This window comes from Trichosurus vulpecula, chromosome 1 (assembly GCF_011100635.1).
Source record: "Trichosurus vulpecula isolate mTriVul1 chromosome 1, mTriVul1.pri, whole genome shotgun sequence".
Lineage (NCBI taxonomy): Eukaryota > Metazoa > Chordata > Mammalia > Diprotodontia > Phalangeridae > Trichosurus > Trichosurus vulpecula.
The window spans coordinates 24,207,880-24,225,666 of record NC_050573.1 but is presented as its reverse complement, the minus strand read 5'-3'; the positions used below and the strand labels follow the sequence as shown (position 1 = coordinate 24,225,666).

Below are 17,787 nucleotides of genomic sequence, written 5' to 3'. Positions count from 1 at the left end.
TTCGCACAAAGGCTCTTGGCTCTCCCCAGTCTTTCTCAGTGAATGGCACCCCTGCATCTCACCAGAGATCTCCCAGCCGATTCCTCTGACCTGAGGGGAAGTGATGCCCAGCCCCAGCCTTCAATGGACAGAGTTGACTTCTAGCAAGCAGTTCCCAGAGTGGGAGGCCTCCGCACCTGCACCAGCCAACAGTTCAAGACCATTCATTCCCTGCCGCAGAGAACAAACAAGGGCTGGGTATGTATACAATGGGATGGGAAGGGGCCAGGTCCGGCCCAGAGCACAGCTGGAGTAGAGGAAACAGACCCTGGAAGGATTTGGCAGCTTGTAACCTTTATTTTTAGTATTTTTTTTAAAAAGCATAATTAGAAACTTTCAATACAGAAATAATCCTAGCAGACCACTGAAACGTTCCATTGTTTGACAGGAAATTTCACATTGCATCTCCTAGGGCTGCAGCCCCTCCCCATACCCCCCCTCCCCTTCCCACCCAGTCCCTCCCTGTCCGTGTGGCCTAACTGCCCCAGTCAGAGCTGGCCCCTCCACCAGAACACACCCCACCACCGAGGCGTGGGAAGGCTCTCTACTCTCTCGGGCAGGGCCCTCACCTCCTCAGCTGGTTCAGTTTCAAATCACAGATACTGATTAACTTTCACATCAGAGGAATCAATAAAATCCAGTACTTGGGATAGAGCAGGATTCTGGGACTCCTGGGCATCCCTTGGGGCACCTACAGCCCCATCTCCAGCACAGCCCTAAGCAGCAGCAAACCAGCTCCCACCCAAAAGTCACCCCCCGGCGAGGATGAGCAGGGAGAAGGTGGGATGGCTGCCTGGTACTGGGGTACTCCCGCCACCCTCTACTTCAACTTCCAGAGCACTTTCCCTAATTAGCCTACTTCCCATCCCCACCCAAGTCCCAACCCAGTTCCTCCCCCTCCACTGCCCCGAAGCAAAGGCCCAGAGAGAAGCAAAAGCTTATGGCAGTTCTGGGACAAGGAGACTGGTAGACGACATCCCCAGTTTTTATTGATTAAAAACCCGCCCAACAGTGTTTACATGGAAAATCTGCAGTGACTGATCCGTGACGTGATTGTCCAATCAAAACTCTGCATGGAAATCATTTAGGAAAAAAAAATCTATTAAAGTAAGTTGCAGCAAACATAAATTACTCCCATGTTACGTGATCCTTTTTAGGGGGGTGTTAAGGAGGTATGGGATTCAAGTGCTGAGGACCTTGGCCAGGGGCCCAGGGGCCCATGGGACTATGCTAGTTCTGCTCAGCAGCCCCCATCTCTGCCCCAGCGCCCCTTCCTCCCATCCCCTAGAAGCTGTCAGTGCTGCCTGGCCCCACTCTCCTTTGGACCAAGAACTGGGCTGTCAATGATCTCATCTGAACCAGTCACCCAACTGAAGAGAGTCCTCTCCCCAGGGCCAGCAGCCCCACATCCCCTCCTCAAGCTCCCCATAGCCACAGACCACTGGAGAAACTGAGGATCTGAAACCCGTTCCATCCCTGCCCTGTAGACAAACAGTCCAGAAGGTTGTTCTAGAGCACGAAGAACCCAGGCCTCAGTATTTCTAACTTGTTTCAGTCCTTCCAACCCTGGGGCCACCAGAGGGGTGGGGCACTGCCTCCACTGCTGCCGTTGCTCCCCTGAGGTTCCAAGGGACAGGGCCAAGGGATTTTTTCAAATGATTTGATTTGGCTTCGTTTTCTTTATAAAAAACCTGTAACCCTTGCCCCCCCCCCCACAATCCCGACCAACACACACACATTCACCCCTGGCTTTCTGCTGCAATCTAAACATTTTGGTACAAACTTAAGAGCCTAGACACTCCTGTGCCTGCAGTTCTGAGAACCGAGGAGGAGGTGGCCAGGAGGCAAAAAGTAATATCCATTGGCCAAAGGACAGGACTCAAGTTCACAGAGAGAAGCGAGAGAATGGGGTGAAAAGAGAGGCCCTGGCTGGGGCCACGAGGCTCCCCAGCTGCCAGGAAGGGGCTGGAGGTGGGGGAGGGGAGGAAGAAGCCTGGGTCTGGCAGAAAAAAATCTCATCCCAGACCCAGCTCACAGGATAGGGAGGTGCTGAATCCAAAAAGCCACAAGGGTGTGATGTGGCAGCCTAAGCAAGGGAACAAGGAGTCCCCAGCCCCATCTGGCCAGTCCAAGGGGGCAGGAGAGAAGCCTAGGGCCTGATCCTGACATCCGGGGAGCTGCTTATGTCCACGAACGAGGAGAGACAGGAGGGACAAAGGAGAGAGTCCTGGTGGATTGGCATTAAGGAGGCTAAAGCCTGAGCGAAACAAGGATGGCGCAGCTGGTTAAAGCAATATACATTATGTACAAACTCTGGGTTAATCAGTCCGCTCGGCTGGCAGCGTCCGCACCCGTGCTGTGGGCGCCTTGGCCCCGGGACAGAGGGGAAGCACGGAGGAGAGGGTGGGTTCATCCGACACCTTCTTGGCACTCCAAGGGGAGGAAAGAGTGCCCACGGCACCTCCCAATAGAAAACGTGGAGAAAAACATCTTTAAATAACGGCACGAAACTGAGAACGTTCCCCCCAGGCCCGTGGCGGGCGGTAGGCGGGCGGGCAGAGGGGCCACAGCGCAGTCTCTGCAGCAACGCGGGCAGGACATCAGCAGCACCGCTTCTTCCGTTTACTGTTCTTCGTGAGCTTGACCACATCATTCTGTTGCTGCTGCTGCTGCTTTGCTAAGTTTTCTTTCTTTGCTCGGAGAACCAGCTCTGTGATGCAGTTGAACATCTGCAACAGAGAGGACGGCCAGAGGGTCATATGAAATATTGTTTAAAAGGAAATCAGGCAAAGACAACAGCGGCCAATGGCTCGCCGTCTGTGAGCTGGAAGCAGAGTAACAGCCAGGCCCAAATTCTGAGAGCCCCAAAAGCTCCAACCCATGTGCAGTGGGTGAGAATCCACAGACCCCTTCTTTGGCTACCTCTTCCATTAGGCCCCCAGCATCTACCCCCAAGGTCCCACTTCACAGACCCCCTTCTTTGGCCACCTCTTCCATTAGGCCCCCAGCATCTACCCCCAAGGTCCCACTCCTTGCTTCTCCCTTTGGAAAGGGACCCCTGTCCAACAGGAAGGAGCAATGTTCCAGGGCCAGCAGAGGACTTGTGGACTCCTGGATTTCTCACTATTCTTGGGAAAAGAGACCAGGAGAGAACACAGGATGAATGGTCATGGCTCCCCAGAATCTCCCCAAAGCCCACAAGGAGCCCATCTAGACTTCAGAGGAAAGGGCTTACAAGTCAATTTCTGCAGGAGGCTGAGGCCCCCAAGGGGCTCGCCCTCCACTGTTAGCATTTTGGGTCACCATCAACACCCAATACCTTCTGTATCACCTTCCCCAAACCCTACAGCCAAGCAAAATGCACCACTGCCCTCCATGTGAGGGCCTGGGAATGCTCAAGAGGTCCACCAGCCTCCCCTCACCTTGTCTCTGCCTGCCAGCAAGGTTTATTTTAATGAATTGGGCAACCTTGTCCAACATCAGCCCCAATGATAGCTAAGCTGGGATAAAGGAGATCTGGGGGGCACTGCCACGTGCTAAGCTAGAATCAAGGCACCCAGGGAGTGTTTCAGAAATTGGCACCCTGGGGAGACCTCGCAGTCCTGAAGGCTGACTCAGAATTCCCCCTTCAGAAGGAGTCGGGACTTTACCTCTTCCACATTAACGTTCTCTTTGGCGCTGGTCTCAAACAGCTGGATCCCCATCTGCCCAGCAAACTTGTAGGCATCTTCCGTCTCCACCACCTTCCGTTCTGGGTCATCGTTCTTGTTCCCCACTGTAGGACAAATCAGGGTGAGAAGAGTCCCCAGGGAGAGAAGCCAGCCCTGCCGCCCCCGCCCAGCTCAGCCTCACCTAATATCCGGCACACATCATCACAGTTCTGGTTGATTTCATGGAGCCACCGCTTGACATTGACGAAGGACTCTGCACTGGTGACATCGTACACCACAATGACCCCGTGGGTCCCTCGGTAATACCTGGAGGGCAGAAGGAGCTGTATCAGTGTTTGCCTGAGACATCTAGAACCAAGGAAGAGGACAGCAGGAAACATTCTCAAAGAGGAGAACAGGGATGAAGGTCTAAGGAAGAGTGGGCAGCAAGTCACCCCCAAGTCCATCACACCTAGCTGCAGAAAAGCCCAGTGGAGGCTCTCCTCCTGGGCCTGCTCTTGTGCGCTTCTAGCCAAACCTCCATCCCAAACCATCTTATATCAGGTCAGACTTAAGACAGCAGGAACTTCCCAGAAGCAGGGCTGGGCTCCCCGGCAGCACATACAACCCTCTTCAAAACAGCTTTCCTTCCCTGTTGTTCCCTGGCCTGGTACGGGCCTGCTGAGCATTCCTGGGCAACCATGGATACAATGGAAGAAGGAAGCCCAGGCCTGCCAGCCGCTGGCTATCAAGTTCCTAGGCGCTCAGATACCAGCGGAATACAGGAGGGGGCAAGCCTTCTTTGACAAAATGCTTTAATATCCCCAGCCCAGAGATACTTCCTCCAAAGCCTACAGAGTAATTTAATCCTTTCTCTTCTTTAGTTCACTTAAGCCTCACAACAGTCCTGGGAAAGAGGGGCTTACAGGTATTATCATCTCCATGTTACAGATGAGTAAAAAGGTGACTTGCCCAGAGACACACGGCTAGTAAGTTTCAGAGGCAATATCTGAACCTAGGTCTTCCTGACTCCAAGTCCAACACTCCATCCACCAGGCCAGACAGCATGCCTGTAGTTTGAAAGAAAGAATCCAGGGATCCTAGGTCTACGGTGAAGATCTGAAGATTGTCCTTTCCCCTGAAGTTTTCACACAACCCAGAGCTGGCTATGCCTCTCAGAGCTCAGTTGGAATGGCTCTTTCCTGGGGAGACGCTCAGTCATTCCCCAAAACACAGAAGGCTTAGAGAAATCCAGGCACTTGCTGCTGCTCCTCCTCCTTAATAATCCTACAGGCCAATTCTACGCCCTCAACAAAGCCCCAAGAAAAGGAGAAGGGTCATTTGGGGAATGGCCAAACAAATTAAGGCACATGAATGTCATGGAATATTCCTGTGCTGCAAGAAATGACAAAAGGAACAGTTTCCAAGAAATCTGGAAAGACTTATATGGACTGATACAGACTGAACTAAGAAGAACCAGGGTTAAAAAAAGTTACATAACAACAACATTGTAAAAATAAACAACTTCGAAAGACTTAAGAACTGTGTGAAATGACCAGCTGAGACTGCAGAGGGGAAAGATTTGAGATGCAGGATAAGACAGAGGTATCTCAGTAGAAAAGAGAAAATAAGCTTTTTTTTTTAAATTTAAAAAAATGTAATTAAAAAGTGAAAAAAGAAAAAAAAAAAGGAATGAGGCATAAGACCCTTAGCAGCCTCAAAAGGGTCTATTTTGCTGCCCATTATTAGGTTTTCACTCACCCACACAGGCAATCAACCTGGCCCCAAGGCTCATCAAAGAGGCTGAGAGCTCCAGGCTCTGGGGCTGCAGTGAGAACATCTCCCCCAGCCCTCAGTCCTCCTCCGCAGCAGAAGGCACCCAGGGCTTATCAGGGACAGCAGCCAGCCAGGCTGGGAAGGCAACAGAGCTCTCCTCCCTCCTGCTGACAAGGGGCCACTCCCCCAGACCTTTCACTTGGTGGAGGCAAGAACCTGAGCAAACCAGCCACTTTTCTTCCCTGAGTTCAGACTGCCTCGTTACTAGGGAAGAGAGAGAGGAGATGCGGTACCATGGAAAAGGTTCCCCAGAAGCTGCTTTTCTTGGGAAAGGGAACAAACATTTATTAAGTGCCTACTATGTGCCAGGCACTATGCTAACACTTTACAACTATTCTCTCAATGAATGAGCTCCTTCGAGCCTTGTCTATCAGCTCGTAACACAAGACAATGCTACATCCATGGGCCCAGCCAAGGCCGGTACTCTGAGGCTAAGTAGTCTTCGTCTGGGGTCCGCTGTCACCTTTCTCCAGTCACTCAGCTGGTGTCCACTCTGGTTTTCTCCTCAGGGCCACCAAGGGGGGGGAGGGGCTGGTGTGAAAATCAGTTCACTCATAACCTGGCTTTGCACGTGGTCCCTAAGGGATCCCCATCTCTCAGAGCCCATTCCCAGCCCTGTTCACTGTCCCCTTCCAGCCCACGCATCCCTTTCTGGGGCAAAACTCAAACACCCAGTTTGGAGAAGAGCAAGGTATGCTTTCAGGAGGCTGGGAACAGAGGAAGAGAGCTAGGAAGTCTCAGCCAACGTGACAGATTTAACTATCCTTGTACCAGAAAAGGAAACGTTCAAAGAAATGAAGTTTTAAAATTCTCTGCTGAAGAATGCCAAGAAAGTCTTTGTCACGACGAGTCTCCAGCTCCAAGATCCAAGTCTCTAGCCTCCAAAAGGAAATCTTCCCCACTGCCTCACTCTCACACTCTATTCCAGGGGTGGGGAACCTGCAGCCTCGAGGCCATGAGGCCCCTGCATCCTCTCCCCAGTGACTCATCCTTCCTATGTCTCTCTGGTGCTTCTGTCCTCAGGGAATCACGGAACAGTGTATCTGAAAGGTGCTTTAGGCATCGGCTAGTCTAACCAAAGTATTTCAGAGATGAGGATGATGAGGCACAGAGAGGTAAACTAACTTGCCTGAGGTCCCACCTGAGCTAGAGACAGAACTCCAGCTCTCGACTCCTAGAATACAGAGCTTCTTCCAAGACACTTGGCTGTCTGTCATCTTAGAAGCTCAGCTTTCTGAGAGACGGCTCTTCTGCTCACCTAATCCCAGTGGAGGTAACTGGGCAGAGATGAAGGCAAAGAAAGACCTTGGCCTTTTATCTCAGGGAGGCATGGGGCATTCTGAGAGCACAGGGGCAATCAGAAGCCTGCTTCTTATCACCTCCTGGCGTAACCAGGCCCAAGGCCTATTCAGCCAACCTCACGATGAGGAGTTTAACCTTGTGGGGCAGCAAGTCCCAGTCACCAAAAATGAGATACCAGAACTTGGTACACTGACCTCTTGGTTAGTAAAGATTTCATTTCTTAGTTAATTCCTGTGAATCAGAGAAACTGACTCTTTTCTTAGAACCTAGAATACCACTTTTATCTCCCAGACACCACCCCCACACATGCATACACTTGGAGATTCTGTGTGTGTGCGCGCGAACGCACACACACACACACCTCCCTCCCTCCCTCTCTCTCTCTATCTCTCTCTCTCTATCTCTCTCTCTCTCTCTTTCTCTCTCTCTCTCTTTCAAAGTGAACTCTGAAAATACTTCAACTCCTGGGATGTCTCCTGGGCAATTGGAGCAGAGTCCCTAACATCTCTGGGCCAGCCTGAATTCCCGTAACAGGCCTGGAAAACAGAGGCGTAGAGAAAAGACAGAGTTTCAGTCTCTGCCTCAGCAGACACAGATAATTCAGTGGCTGAGGCAATAGTATGGCTGCTGGCTGATTTGCACAAAGCTCTCTTCTCCCCAAAAGTGAGCAGTTGGGTTTCCCTTTGGCCTCATCCTTCCCTTCTTCCCAACAACCCTCAACTCCCTCCAGGAATACCCATTCAGCAGCTCAGCAAAACAAGGAGAACATAAAGAGGAAGAACAAGGGGAGGTACCTTTCTGGTCCACCTCCCAGACCAGGCCAACACCACCAAAGGAAAGAGGCACATTTCATGAAGGCTGAGGGGAGCCAGGAGAGACCTCCTGCTAAGGAGTTTTTCTGAGCTTTAAATCCCACCTCTAGCAAGAGGACACAGAAGTCCCCAACATCACCACTCATCCAAAGCCTTCTTTTGAATCATAGGCCCAGCTTCCCGGAATTCAGTTTGGTTTGTCCCAACCCCACACAAAGCATTATGTCAGCCCATTTTCCCCAGTTCCCTTCTGTGCTTTCCAGGTTCCTTCCCATGTCCCTTCTGTGTGACTTCTGGAATATCTCTGATCCTCACCTTCCCCATCTGTAATATAGAGGGAACAATGCCTTTAGCCTTTGTCTTACAGGGTCATTGTGAAGATCAGTGAGATTCTTGACAAAAAGCATTTTGCAAACATGAAAGGGGCAGTTAGACTTATCAGTGGATTACCACAGCTTCTGAGTCTCAGCCTCCCCATCTGTAAAACGAGGAAGCTAAACCAGATCAGGAGCTTTTAACCTGGGGTGCATGAGGACCACAAAGGACCCCTAGATGTCCACCAGTAAAACTTGGATGAGGAAAAAAAAATCTCTTTATTTTTACTAACCTCTAAAAATTTACCATTTCCTTCAAATATGAATGAAAAAAAAAAAAACGATTCTGAGCAAAGACCCATCCCATGGTTGCTGCCAAAGGGGTCCAGATATAAACATGGTGAAGAAGCTAGCTGGCGGCTGAGGCTCCTCTGACAGCAGATCCCGGAGTCCTGGATTTCGTTGGACGGCCCTGGACCTCCGAGCAGTCTACTCCCAAGACCCTAGAGCTGCCCTTCACACCCCTTCCTATGCAGCTCACTCCCAGGGTCTTCTGATTCCGCATGCTTCACAGTCTCGCCTGTAGCTGCTACATCTTAAGAACAAGAGAAACCCTCAAACACAGCTGCATACCCAATGTGATCAGAGGAAGCAACTTCAGGGCATTTTGCCCAAATGGCAGCAGCCTTTGATGCCAGTGACTTCAATGACAAGTTCCACTCCAAGTCACAAGTAGGCTGCACTCCGCACACACAGGTAAGCCATGCCGACAGCCCAGTCAACATCCATGCTTAGCTTCTTATTACGCTTCATCTACCACCCCCCAGCCGAGCCCCCAGGCCTCTGAGTGCACACATACGAAGGGCAGGAAGCCTGGTTTCTGGGTGGCCACACGAGGAGCAATGATATTAGAAGAGATTTAGAGAAAGAGGACCTAAGCCTAAGTATTCCCAATCGAGGAGCTGTGAGGGAAAAGCAGTCACTGTCCTGGAACCTACTTAAACATCCTAAGAAGCACAAATCCCCCATACATCCTACTATGTGGGAATCAGGCTGGATTTCCCCCCTTATTTGCAGCTGAGAACAGGGAAGATGCTATTTGAGGACAGCTCAGTGGCAGTAAGTCGCCTGACAGCCCAGCTGAAGAGCTCTGAGAGATCGCTCCGCCCCTGCTGCCCCAAACCACTTCCTGTCTGAGGTGGCTCCCAGATGAGAGTGAAGTCAGGCCTGGACAACCCTGGAGAAGCTTCGGCTCCCTGGACAAATGGCTCTGAGCAAACAATACAAATATCATGAAGCCTCAGGAAAAGGAGCAGCGTCCTAATGAAGAAACATTTACGGGGACTCCCAGCTAAGAACGTGGCCACTCAGACAAGCAATAAAAGCTGAAAGAGACGCTGGGGAGCCCCAGGGTTACTGCATGTGGGATGGCCAGACAGGAATCATTTCCTAGCCTCTCCCAACAGTGCTACAGTAAGCTTCTCCTCCAATGGTGGATGGTCAGGGTGTGGAGCTTCAGAAACTGGAAAAACTCTTGAGGACAACAACTGCCAAACAACTCTGCCTCGAGCCAAGCTTACCTTCTCCCCACAAGACAGACTCTCACTATTGTTCCCTGCCCACTTCAGACACTGAGACACACTTTGACACCGTCCAGATGGGGTGTGAATGGCCGGTAGTCAAGGAGAGGAAGGGGACGTGGCAGCTTGCCCTGGGCCTCCAGAACCCAGAGAGCCATGCACAGCCCATGCCCACCAGACTTACGTGGAGGTGATGGTGCGGAAGCGTTCTTGCCCAGCTGTGTCCCAGATCTGTAGTTTGACCTTTTCCCCATTGATCTCCACAGTCCGGATTTTGAAATCCACCCCAATTGTGGTAATGTAGCTGCCTGTATGAAAAGACCACATTACGGAGGCTCCTACAGCTGAGAACAGGCCCTAGCGTCCTAGGGAAGCTGTTGACCTCTCATGGACTGAGCTGGACTCTCCTTTCCCAGGGTTCACCAAGCTCTGGCTCATCCAGCTGTAGGACCAGCAGAAGTCAAGGACACAGCTGGAGCCAGAAGACAGAGGTCAACAACCTCTCCCAAGCCCAGAAGCAATGACACACCAGTCAAACCATCTTCCCCCCTCGGGGCTTCCCCATCTTTCCAAGGACAATCACATCTTAGCCAGGCTGTTTCTTTTTATTAATCAGTCCTAATTTATAATGATTATAAAGGTACCCAAGTAGAATTATTGATGCAAACCAAGCCACCACTGCCAATGAAGGCTTTTACAGCGGTCACTCTTGGGGGTGCCTTGGTCTGGGGAAGGTTCATGCTCTGCTACCATCACAAGCTCCTCCCCGCCCAACTCCTTCCTCCTGCCCCCTTCTCCCTTTCCCTTTTCCTCCTCGGGTAAAAGTCTAGAACAGACTGAGAGGCCAATGTCCTTGGTTTCTAGGAAAAGGAAATTCAGAAGAAAAAGAGCCCGGCAGGCTCCCTGGCATTGCTCACCTGAGAAAGTGTTGTCTGCAAATCGTAACAGCAAGCTGCTCTTACCCACGCCTGCAAAAGAAGAAAAAATACTAAGGATTCACAGGCCACCAAGAGGACAGGTCATGGTATGACTTCCTCCCAAAGCTGAGGCTCTTCCTGCTGGAGTGACCAGAAGGTTCATTCTATTTTAAAGGGGGGTGGGGAGTAGGGAGCGCTGTGAGGGTCTGACTCAGAATCAGGGGCCCTGGACCTGAATCCTAAATGTCTCTTTTAATCTCTCCTGTAAAAGAGACATAATAATCCATACCATCTCCCTCTCAGGGCAGGCACCGTGAACCATACCAGACTAGAGAAATGTCAACTCCATGTCAATAGATCAAGGGTCCATGATTTCCTCAGAACATCCAGCATGTCCTTAGGAGAGAGATCTTAGGGAGAAGCCCAAGGTTCAATGACTAATCCACAATCACAAAGCTATGTAAGTCGGGTCTTCATCCCTATGACTTTTCACTGCTAGGCCTAAGGCCAGCTCTTCCTGACTCAAAGACCAGCACCACATGAGCCAGGCTGCCTCTTTTTATTAATCGGTACTAATTTACAATGATTATAAAGGTACCCAACTAGCACATTAGAGTAACCCAATCCCATTCAATCACCTGCCTTCCCCCGGTCCCTGAAACACCCACTGGCTGATTCAATTTCCCGAAGCACTAGCTAAGAGTGAAGTCAAGAAGGTGAAGAGAAAGAAAACTCTCTCTTCACTCTAAGAATCATCTCAGGGGGGTAGGATCCAGGTCCCAGCACTTAGGAGCCTCCTGCAGCAGCCCAAAGGACGCAAGAAGCCAGAGATGGCTCTAGGGAAGGGGGTCAAGGCAATCAAACAATATTTAGTAGTAGTAGCAGTACTACTACTACTACGACAACGACTAGCACGTGTTATTTATGTTTCCCTTTCACAGTTACAAAATGTTTTGCGTGTTATTTAATTTGGGCCTCAAAACAAACCCATGAGGCAGAAGCTCTTAGCATTACTCCATTTGACAGATAAAGAAACTGTTGGCTTAGGGAGGTGAAGAGATTTGAGGCAGGTGCTCTATCCACTGCAGACCTAGGACTTTGGGGGATAGAATTCATAGCCCTCCGTGAGCTGTCAAAAGTTCAAAACCACACAATCTAGATGCAGGGGTGGAGAATCTGCGGCCTCGAGCTAGAAGAGACCTCAGAGAACCTCTAGCTCGGGGGTTCTTAACCTTCCTGTGTCAGGGATCCTTTTATGAGTCCGCTGAATCCTACAGATCCTGTAAAGGAAGATAGGCGCATTAAAGCGCTGGGCCTTGAGTCAGGAAGACCTGAGTTCAAATCTAGCCTCAGACACTTCTTGGCTGTGACCCTGGGCAAGTCACTTAACCCTGTTTGCCTCGGTTTCCTGGAGATAATAACAGCACCAACAGCCCAGGGTTATTGTGAGGATCAAATGAGATAACATTTGTAAAGTGCCTGGCACATAGCGGCCACTTAATAAATGTGTGTTTTTTGCCTTCTCAGAATCCTGTTTTTAAATGCATAAAATAAAATCGGAATTACAAAGAAAATCAATTCTATTGAAAGACAACACTAATAATAATAGCTAGCACCTATACCGTGCTCCAAGTTTTGCTAAGCACTAACAACCCTGGGAGGGAGGTGCGCTTATTATCCCATTTTTATAGATGAGGAAACTGAGGCAGACAGAGGTTAAGTGACTTGCCCAAGGTCACATAGCTAGTCAATGTCTGAGGCTGGATTTGAACTCAAGTCTCCTTGATTCCAGGTCCAGAACTCCAAATCTAGTCCAATCTCCTCAATTTACTGATTGGAAAACAACAACCACAAAAACCTGAGGCCCATCGAGGCTTCCCCACTGCCACACAACAAATGAACGGCAGTCACATTGGCACTTGAGGGTCCCAACTCCCAGCCCCAGCATGCCTTCTGCATATGCCACATTAGCCTACTATTCCTGCCACTGTTACTGGAAATTCTCAGTGGGGGAGCTACTGGCCCATGATGTCGATACATCCACCACAAATAAGAAGCCCTACAAAGGCGTATTCACACACTCACTGAGCTCAGTACCCCCAGGCATGTTCACATGCCCACAGTCTCCCCACCCTGGTCCAACAGGCAACATCTTTGGCAATGGCCCTACCATGAGGCTTAGAAAAGTACCCTGGATTCTTCTAAGTCTAACCCTGTCAACAAATCCCTGGAATTAGACCCTGACCAGAAAATGGGCACCAAAAACCCTTAAGAGCAGTCACACTAGGCCCTTCATGTCAAATATGTATGTGCAATGCTATCAAACTCAAAGATTAATTAACTTCTCCAAGACTCAACAAATGAAACCCAAAAACAGTTTGTCAGGTGGTAAATGCCCCACCTGGCCCACTATTTCAGGCAGACACCAGCTATCACTTCCCTGCTTCCCAGAAATCTCCCTAACTGCTGTGTCCTCAACTCCTCCGGCTCTGGAACCAAGATCAAAGCAATTGAGCCAGAGCTCCTGGGCAGGGAGGGCATCTGTCTGTCTCCTGCCCTTCATCCCCACTCAGCATTCCTGCAATGTGAGGACCAAAGTGGCCCTCCTAGGCCCCCCTCCACACAGTGTGTCATCTCCCCATTAAGATGGAGGCTCCTCTCTTTGCTTTTGCACCTCTATCCCTAGTGCCCAGCACAGAGATTAATCAATGCTATTTCATTCATTCATTCGGGCATTTCTCAGGACACCTTAAAGATTCCTTCCAGGTATTTCTTTAACTGACTAATATCAAACCGACCTGGTATCCCAAAGGGGTTTATTTTATGGAAAACACTAGTCAGCATAATCAGGGAAGAAAAGAACAGACTCTCAAATGCTACGCCCAGAGTACCTGAACCCTAGAGCTTTGTCACTTCCTCATTGAAATCTCAGATCCTCCCAGTCACTGTGAGGCTTCCTGCTGTGAGCAGTCGGCACAAGGCTCCTGGGCTGGGTCTTCCCAATAGGCTCTGCTGAAGGCCCAGCTGTCTTGTTAGCTTCCTCCCCTCTCCCACAGCCTCTAGCTAGCTCATTCAGCAGAAGCCAGGATGGTCTGTCTGACAAAAAATCCCAGTACTATGGCCAGATCCCAAGCTCTCTTATTTCCTATGATGGAGCAGAGGCCACAAGGAGAGCAAAACCTAAGGCCACTGGAGTTAATTGTTACTCCTGATACCATACTGGAGACCCTATTAGGAAGGAAAGCGCTCCAGCGGGAGAGAAAGAGCTCCTCCTGAACCCCTCAGAGGAAGGCCTCACTGAGAGTGTCCGTAAACACCATTTATCCAACAGCTCCCAGCCCAAGGAAGGAAGTGAGGGTACCAATTTACCTTAGCCACAGAGAAAATAAAAGGTCAACAACTGTCGGTGTGAAACCAACTGGCCATAGCCCTCCCATCTGACATTAGCAGTGCAGGCTTCTGAGACTACACATCTTGGCAGCTGATGCTTCCCTGTGGTTTGAGCAGTTAATCTACGCTGCAAATTGAAGGATGGGAGTGGTCAGTGGCCACCATGCCCTGGTAAATCCCAAATGTAGCATTCTTAATTCAGTCTAAACTAAGACAGCCTCAAAGGAGAAGTACAGCTCTTTAGGCACGAAGTGCTCAAGTCTCTGTGGAGGGAATAAGCTCCCTGGTCACATAATGCCCCCCAGCCTCAACTCTCCAGACAATTCTGGTCGTCTCAGACCAGAACAATGTGTGAAGTCACACTCTCCTCCCAAACATACTCAGCACTTAGGAACATCAGAAGCCCAATGGGCTGCCACTCACCAAACACAAAGCCAGACCAGACCTTCTCTTACTTCCATTTCCACACACCTTAGACAACAAAATGTTCACAGCCTGAGTGTATGAACTGGACTACACAAATCATGACCTAAGAGGCCTACCCCACACTGTACACAACGTTAACAAGTACTATGGGAAACGAGGCCAAAACTATCTCCTGGGCTTTAAAGGGGGAAAAAAATCAGACTTAGGAGTCAGCTTTTCATTTTAAGATCTCAAAGTACAAGCCTTCCCACCCTCAATCCAGATGTCTTTCTGAGGAACAAGGCCCATAACCACAATAACTAAGTTCACTAATTCTTTGGGAAGAGAAATAACCTTCAGTCATAGAGCTCTCCCTCCGTGCCCCCCCCTTCCCTTTGCCCCATCTGGAGCTAAAACATAACCCCTGAAAAGGCATTATGGTGCACTGAGTGTACAAATAAATTCTAAAAGTCATTTATTTTCAAAAGAAAGTATATTCTACTCAAGAAGGAAAAAAGAGAAACTGAGGAAAGGGTAAGAAGTAACTCTAATCCATCCATTCCTCAGCCCCAGCAGCCTCTATCTTTCTAAACCCCTAAACCTCTGAGAGATCTTGCCTTTCACCTTCCAAATGAACCCAGAAAAGCTCACCACAGTTTGACCTGTCCTAACCACACTAGCCCATATCCGTTGCAACAACCAAGTACAATTGCTTTCCTGGCTCATTCCCCATAACAAACTTACTGCCTTGTCCCCCCACTGCCTTTGTCTAGAACCAATTTTATTAAATCCTTTCGTGCTCCCAGCACCATCCCCAACATAAGCTTTTTATATCCCCCAATATGCTCCACTTTCAACCTGGCCTCTGCCACTAATCACATGACAGACTCTTCCACTCCCAGCCCTGACCATAGCCCAAAGCTGCCATGCTCCCAAACCTCCTCCCCGTTCATCCTAGAATCCTATAACACCTGCTACACTTCGCTCCTCACCATAAACCTACTCTGCCTCTGCCTTTCTGACCCCTGTCACCCCATAAACCTTTTCACCCTTGGGCTCCCAACACAACTCATCCTAACCATCCCAACCACACTGAGGGCCCCTTTGCAGCCACTGAAGGAACCTGCACCGTGAAAATGTAAACCTTTTAACATGGCTCGATTCCTGCAGAACTGCACTGGAAAGTGGGCTAGATTTGGAATCCAGGGCCTGGGTTCAATTCCTGGCCTCCTCACTCGTAAACTGGGGAAAATCACTCCTCCCAGCCTCAGTTTCTTTCTCGGTTATTTGACTAAATGGCCTGTTCCGTCCTTTTGGAGAGTCTATGATCCTTCATACTTAGTGTGTGGTCCTCAGCCCACCTCCCCTCGGTCAAGGGGAGCAAGAAGGAATTAAACCTGCTTCCTTCTCAGGGGGCGAGAGGGAAGGGCGTAGGAAAAGTGACTTAAGCAAGGTCACAAGTCGGGGCAGAAACCCCAGTCGAACTCCAGCCCGCCAGGCACCCCGCTTTCCTTTTCCCTAACCCAAAGGGCCTCCCCCTCCCCCCGAGGGCTCTCCTTCCCTCCCCTGACCATCCACGGCGCCCACACTTAACCCCCAATGGACGCACACACCCCCTCCTCCCGCAAAGCTGAATGTGCCCGATCTTCACGGTCCTCACCGCGCCCCATTACCGAATCACTGCCCGCAGCCTCCCTTTCTGGTCGGGGGTCACCACCCCAACGACCCCTGTCCCTCTTCCACCCTCCTCTCTGGAAGGAGGTCACGGACCTCCCAGCCACATCCCCAAAGAAGACCACGGGCCTCCACGACCCCCTCCCCAAGCTGGGGTCATCTGGGGACCCCCCCGGGCTAGAATCACGACCCGCCTCCCAGCCCGGGCCGGGGTCACGGGTTCCCATGGCCTCGGCTCTCCCCTCCGGGCGGGGTCACAGGCCTCGGCGCCCCCTGCCCAGCGCGGCCGCGCGCCCCTCACTTGAGCGCCCCCTCCCCCCGGCGCCGCCCTCCCTCCCGCCCAGGGGTCCGGGCCCGGCCGCCGCCCTGGGCCCCTCGCTCACCGCTGTCGCCGATGATGAGCAGCTTGAAGAGGTGGTCGTAGTCCCGGGCCATGGCGGGCGGCGGGCCGGGCCGGGACAGGCCGGGCGGGCCGGAGAGGAGGGAGGGAGGAAGGGAGGGAGAGCCGCAGGGCGGGGGCGGGCGGCGAGCGGCGGGCGGGCGGGCTGGCCTGGCGATCCGCGGCAGCTCCGGGCCCCGGCGGATCCACTTCCCGAACAAACAGCCGGAACTGACAGAAACGCCTCCCTCCGCCCCTCGCCCCCCCCCGCCCCCACGCCCTCCCTCCTAGGCTCCCGGCTTCCCGCCCCGCCCCGTCCGCTGCCACTGCGCATGCGCCCCAGCCACTGCCCCGCCCTCGCCAGCTTCTGCGCACGCGCCCCAGGCACAGCCCCGCCCTCAGCCGCTTTTGCGCACGCGCTTGCTTTCTTCCCCACCCCACCCTCCCGTCTCGGTCCGTCCGGCTCTGGGCGAACGGACGCCGCCGCCGCGGCCGCGGCCGCCGCCGCCCCGCCTCCACCTCTCCTCTTACTCCCTGCGTCGGACTTTGCGCAGCCGCAGCCGCAGCCACCGCCTCTAGGACGGACTGCTCCGTTACTGCGCACGCGTGATGGGGGGGGGGGGGAAACCTCGCGCAGTGCGCAGGCGTGCCGAGGAGGCGGGCTTTCGCGCGCTGCCCTTTCTACCCCAGTGCTCGTAGCCGCCTCGGGCTGAGGGGACTTGGTCGCCCCAGGGCTGGGAGGGCCGGGGGTTCCGAAGCGACTGCCGCGCTGTTACCTCCGCCTCTTCGTGTCCTGATAGCGGGCATTTCTGTAGCAGCTCACCCACCTGTTCTCACTGGAGCGTCCCGGCCACCCCGTGAGGTAGGTGCCGCAGTTATCCCCACTTTGCAGAGGAGGAGACTGAGGCTCCGAGAGGCCGCTGAAGCTGGAGTCAGGCAGACTCGGGTGCCCGTGGCCAAGGCGCCTCCTTCCCTGGGCCTCCAAGGACCCTCTCGTCTGTGGATCGAGGAGGATTCGAACCCAGGCCTTCGGGCTCCACTTCCTTTCCTCTCTCCTCTATGCGGTGCTTTGGTAAGCGCTTTGTCAACCTCAGGTGCCGCAGGACCCCGAGCACTTAGGGTTGGCGGCGGCAAGCGCTGGTGCAGGGGCCGGAGACGGGCCTTTGGCTTATTCTTGCCACTAACTTCTTGTACTAATTATTTGCTACCATAATTATTAATTATCAATTACCCAGGAAAAAAAGAGGCCAAAGAGGGAACTTTGGCTTATTGTTGCCACCGGCTTCTTCTATCATTTGCTGCCATAATGAATAAAATTATTAATTACCCAGAAAAAAAGGCCAAAGACAGGTCTTTGGCTTATTAGAGTGCCACTGGCTTCTTTTATTATTTGCTTTAATTAATATAATTAATAAAATGATTGTTAATTACCCAGAAAAAGAGGCCAAAGCCGGCCCCTGCCCTCAAGGAGCTTACAGTCTAACGAACC

At 51.8% G+C, this 17,787-nt stretch overlaps 1 protein-coding gene across 1 annotated transcript; it reads right to left on the bottom strand.

The window, feature by feature from the left end:
• Positions 1-314: 314 nt before the first annotated feature.
• RAB35 (RAB35, member RAS oncogene family) lies at positions 315-16,567 on the bottom strand. Its single transcript, XM_036742224.1, has 6 exons — positions 16,303-16,567; positions 10,451-10,501; positions 9,718-9,841; positions 3,892-4,016; positions 3,690-3,814; positions 315-2,768 (listed from the first exon to the last, which is right to left on the bottom strand). The coding sequence occupies exons 1-6, from the start codon at positions 16,352-16,354 to the stop codon at positions 2,640-2,642; spliced, it is 606 nt and encodes a 201-aa protein (XP_036598119.1). The 5' UTR covers positions 16,355-16,567; the 3' UTR covers positions 315-2,639.
• Positions 16,568-17,787: the final 1,220 nt, after the last annotated feature.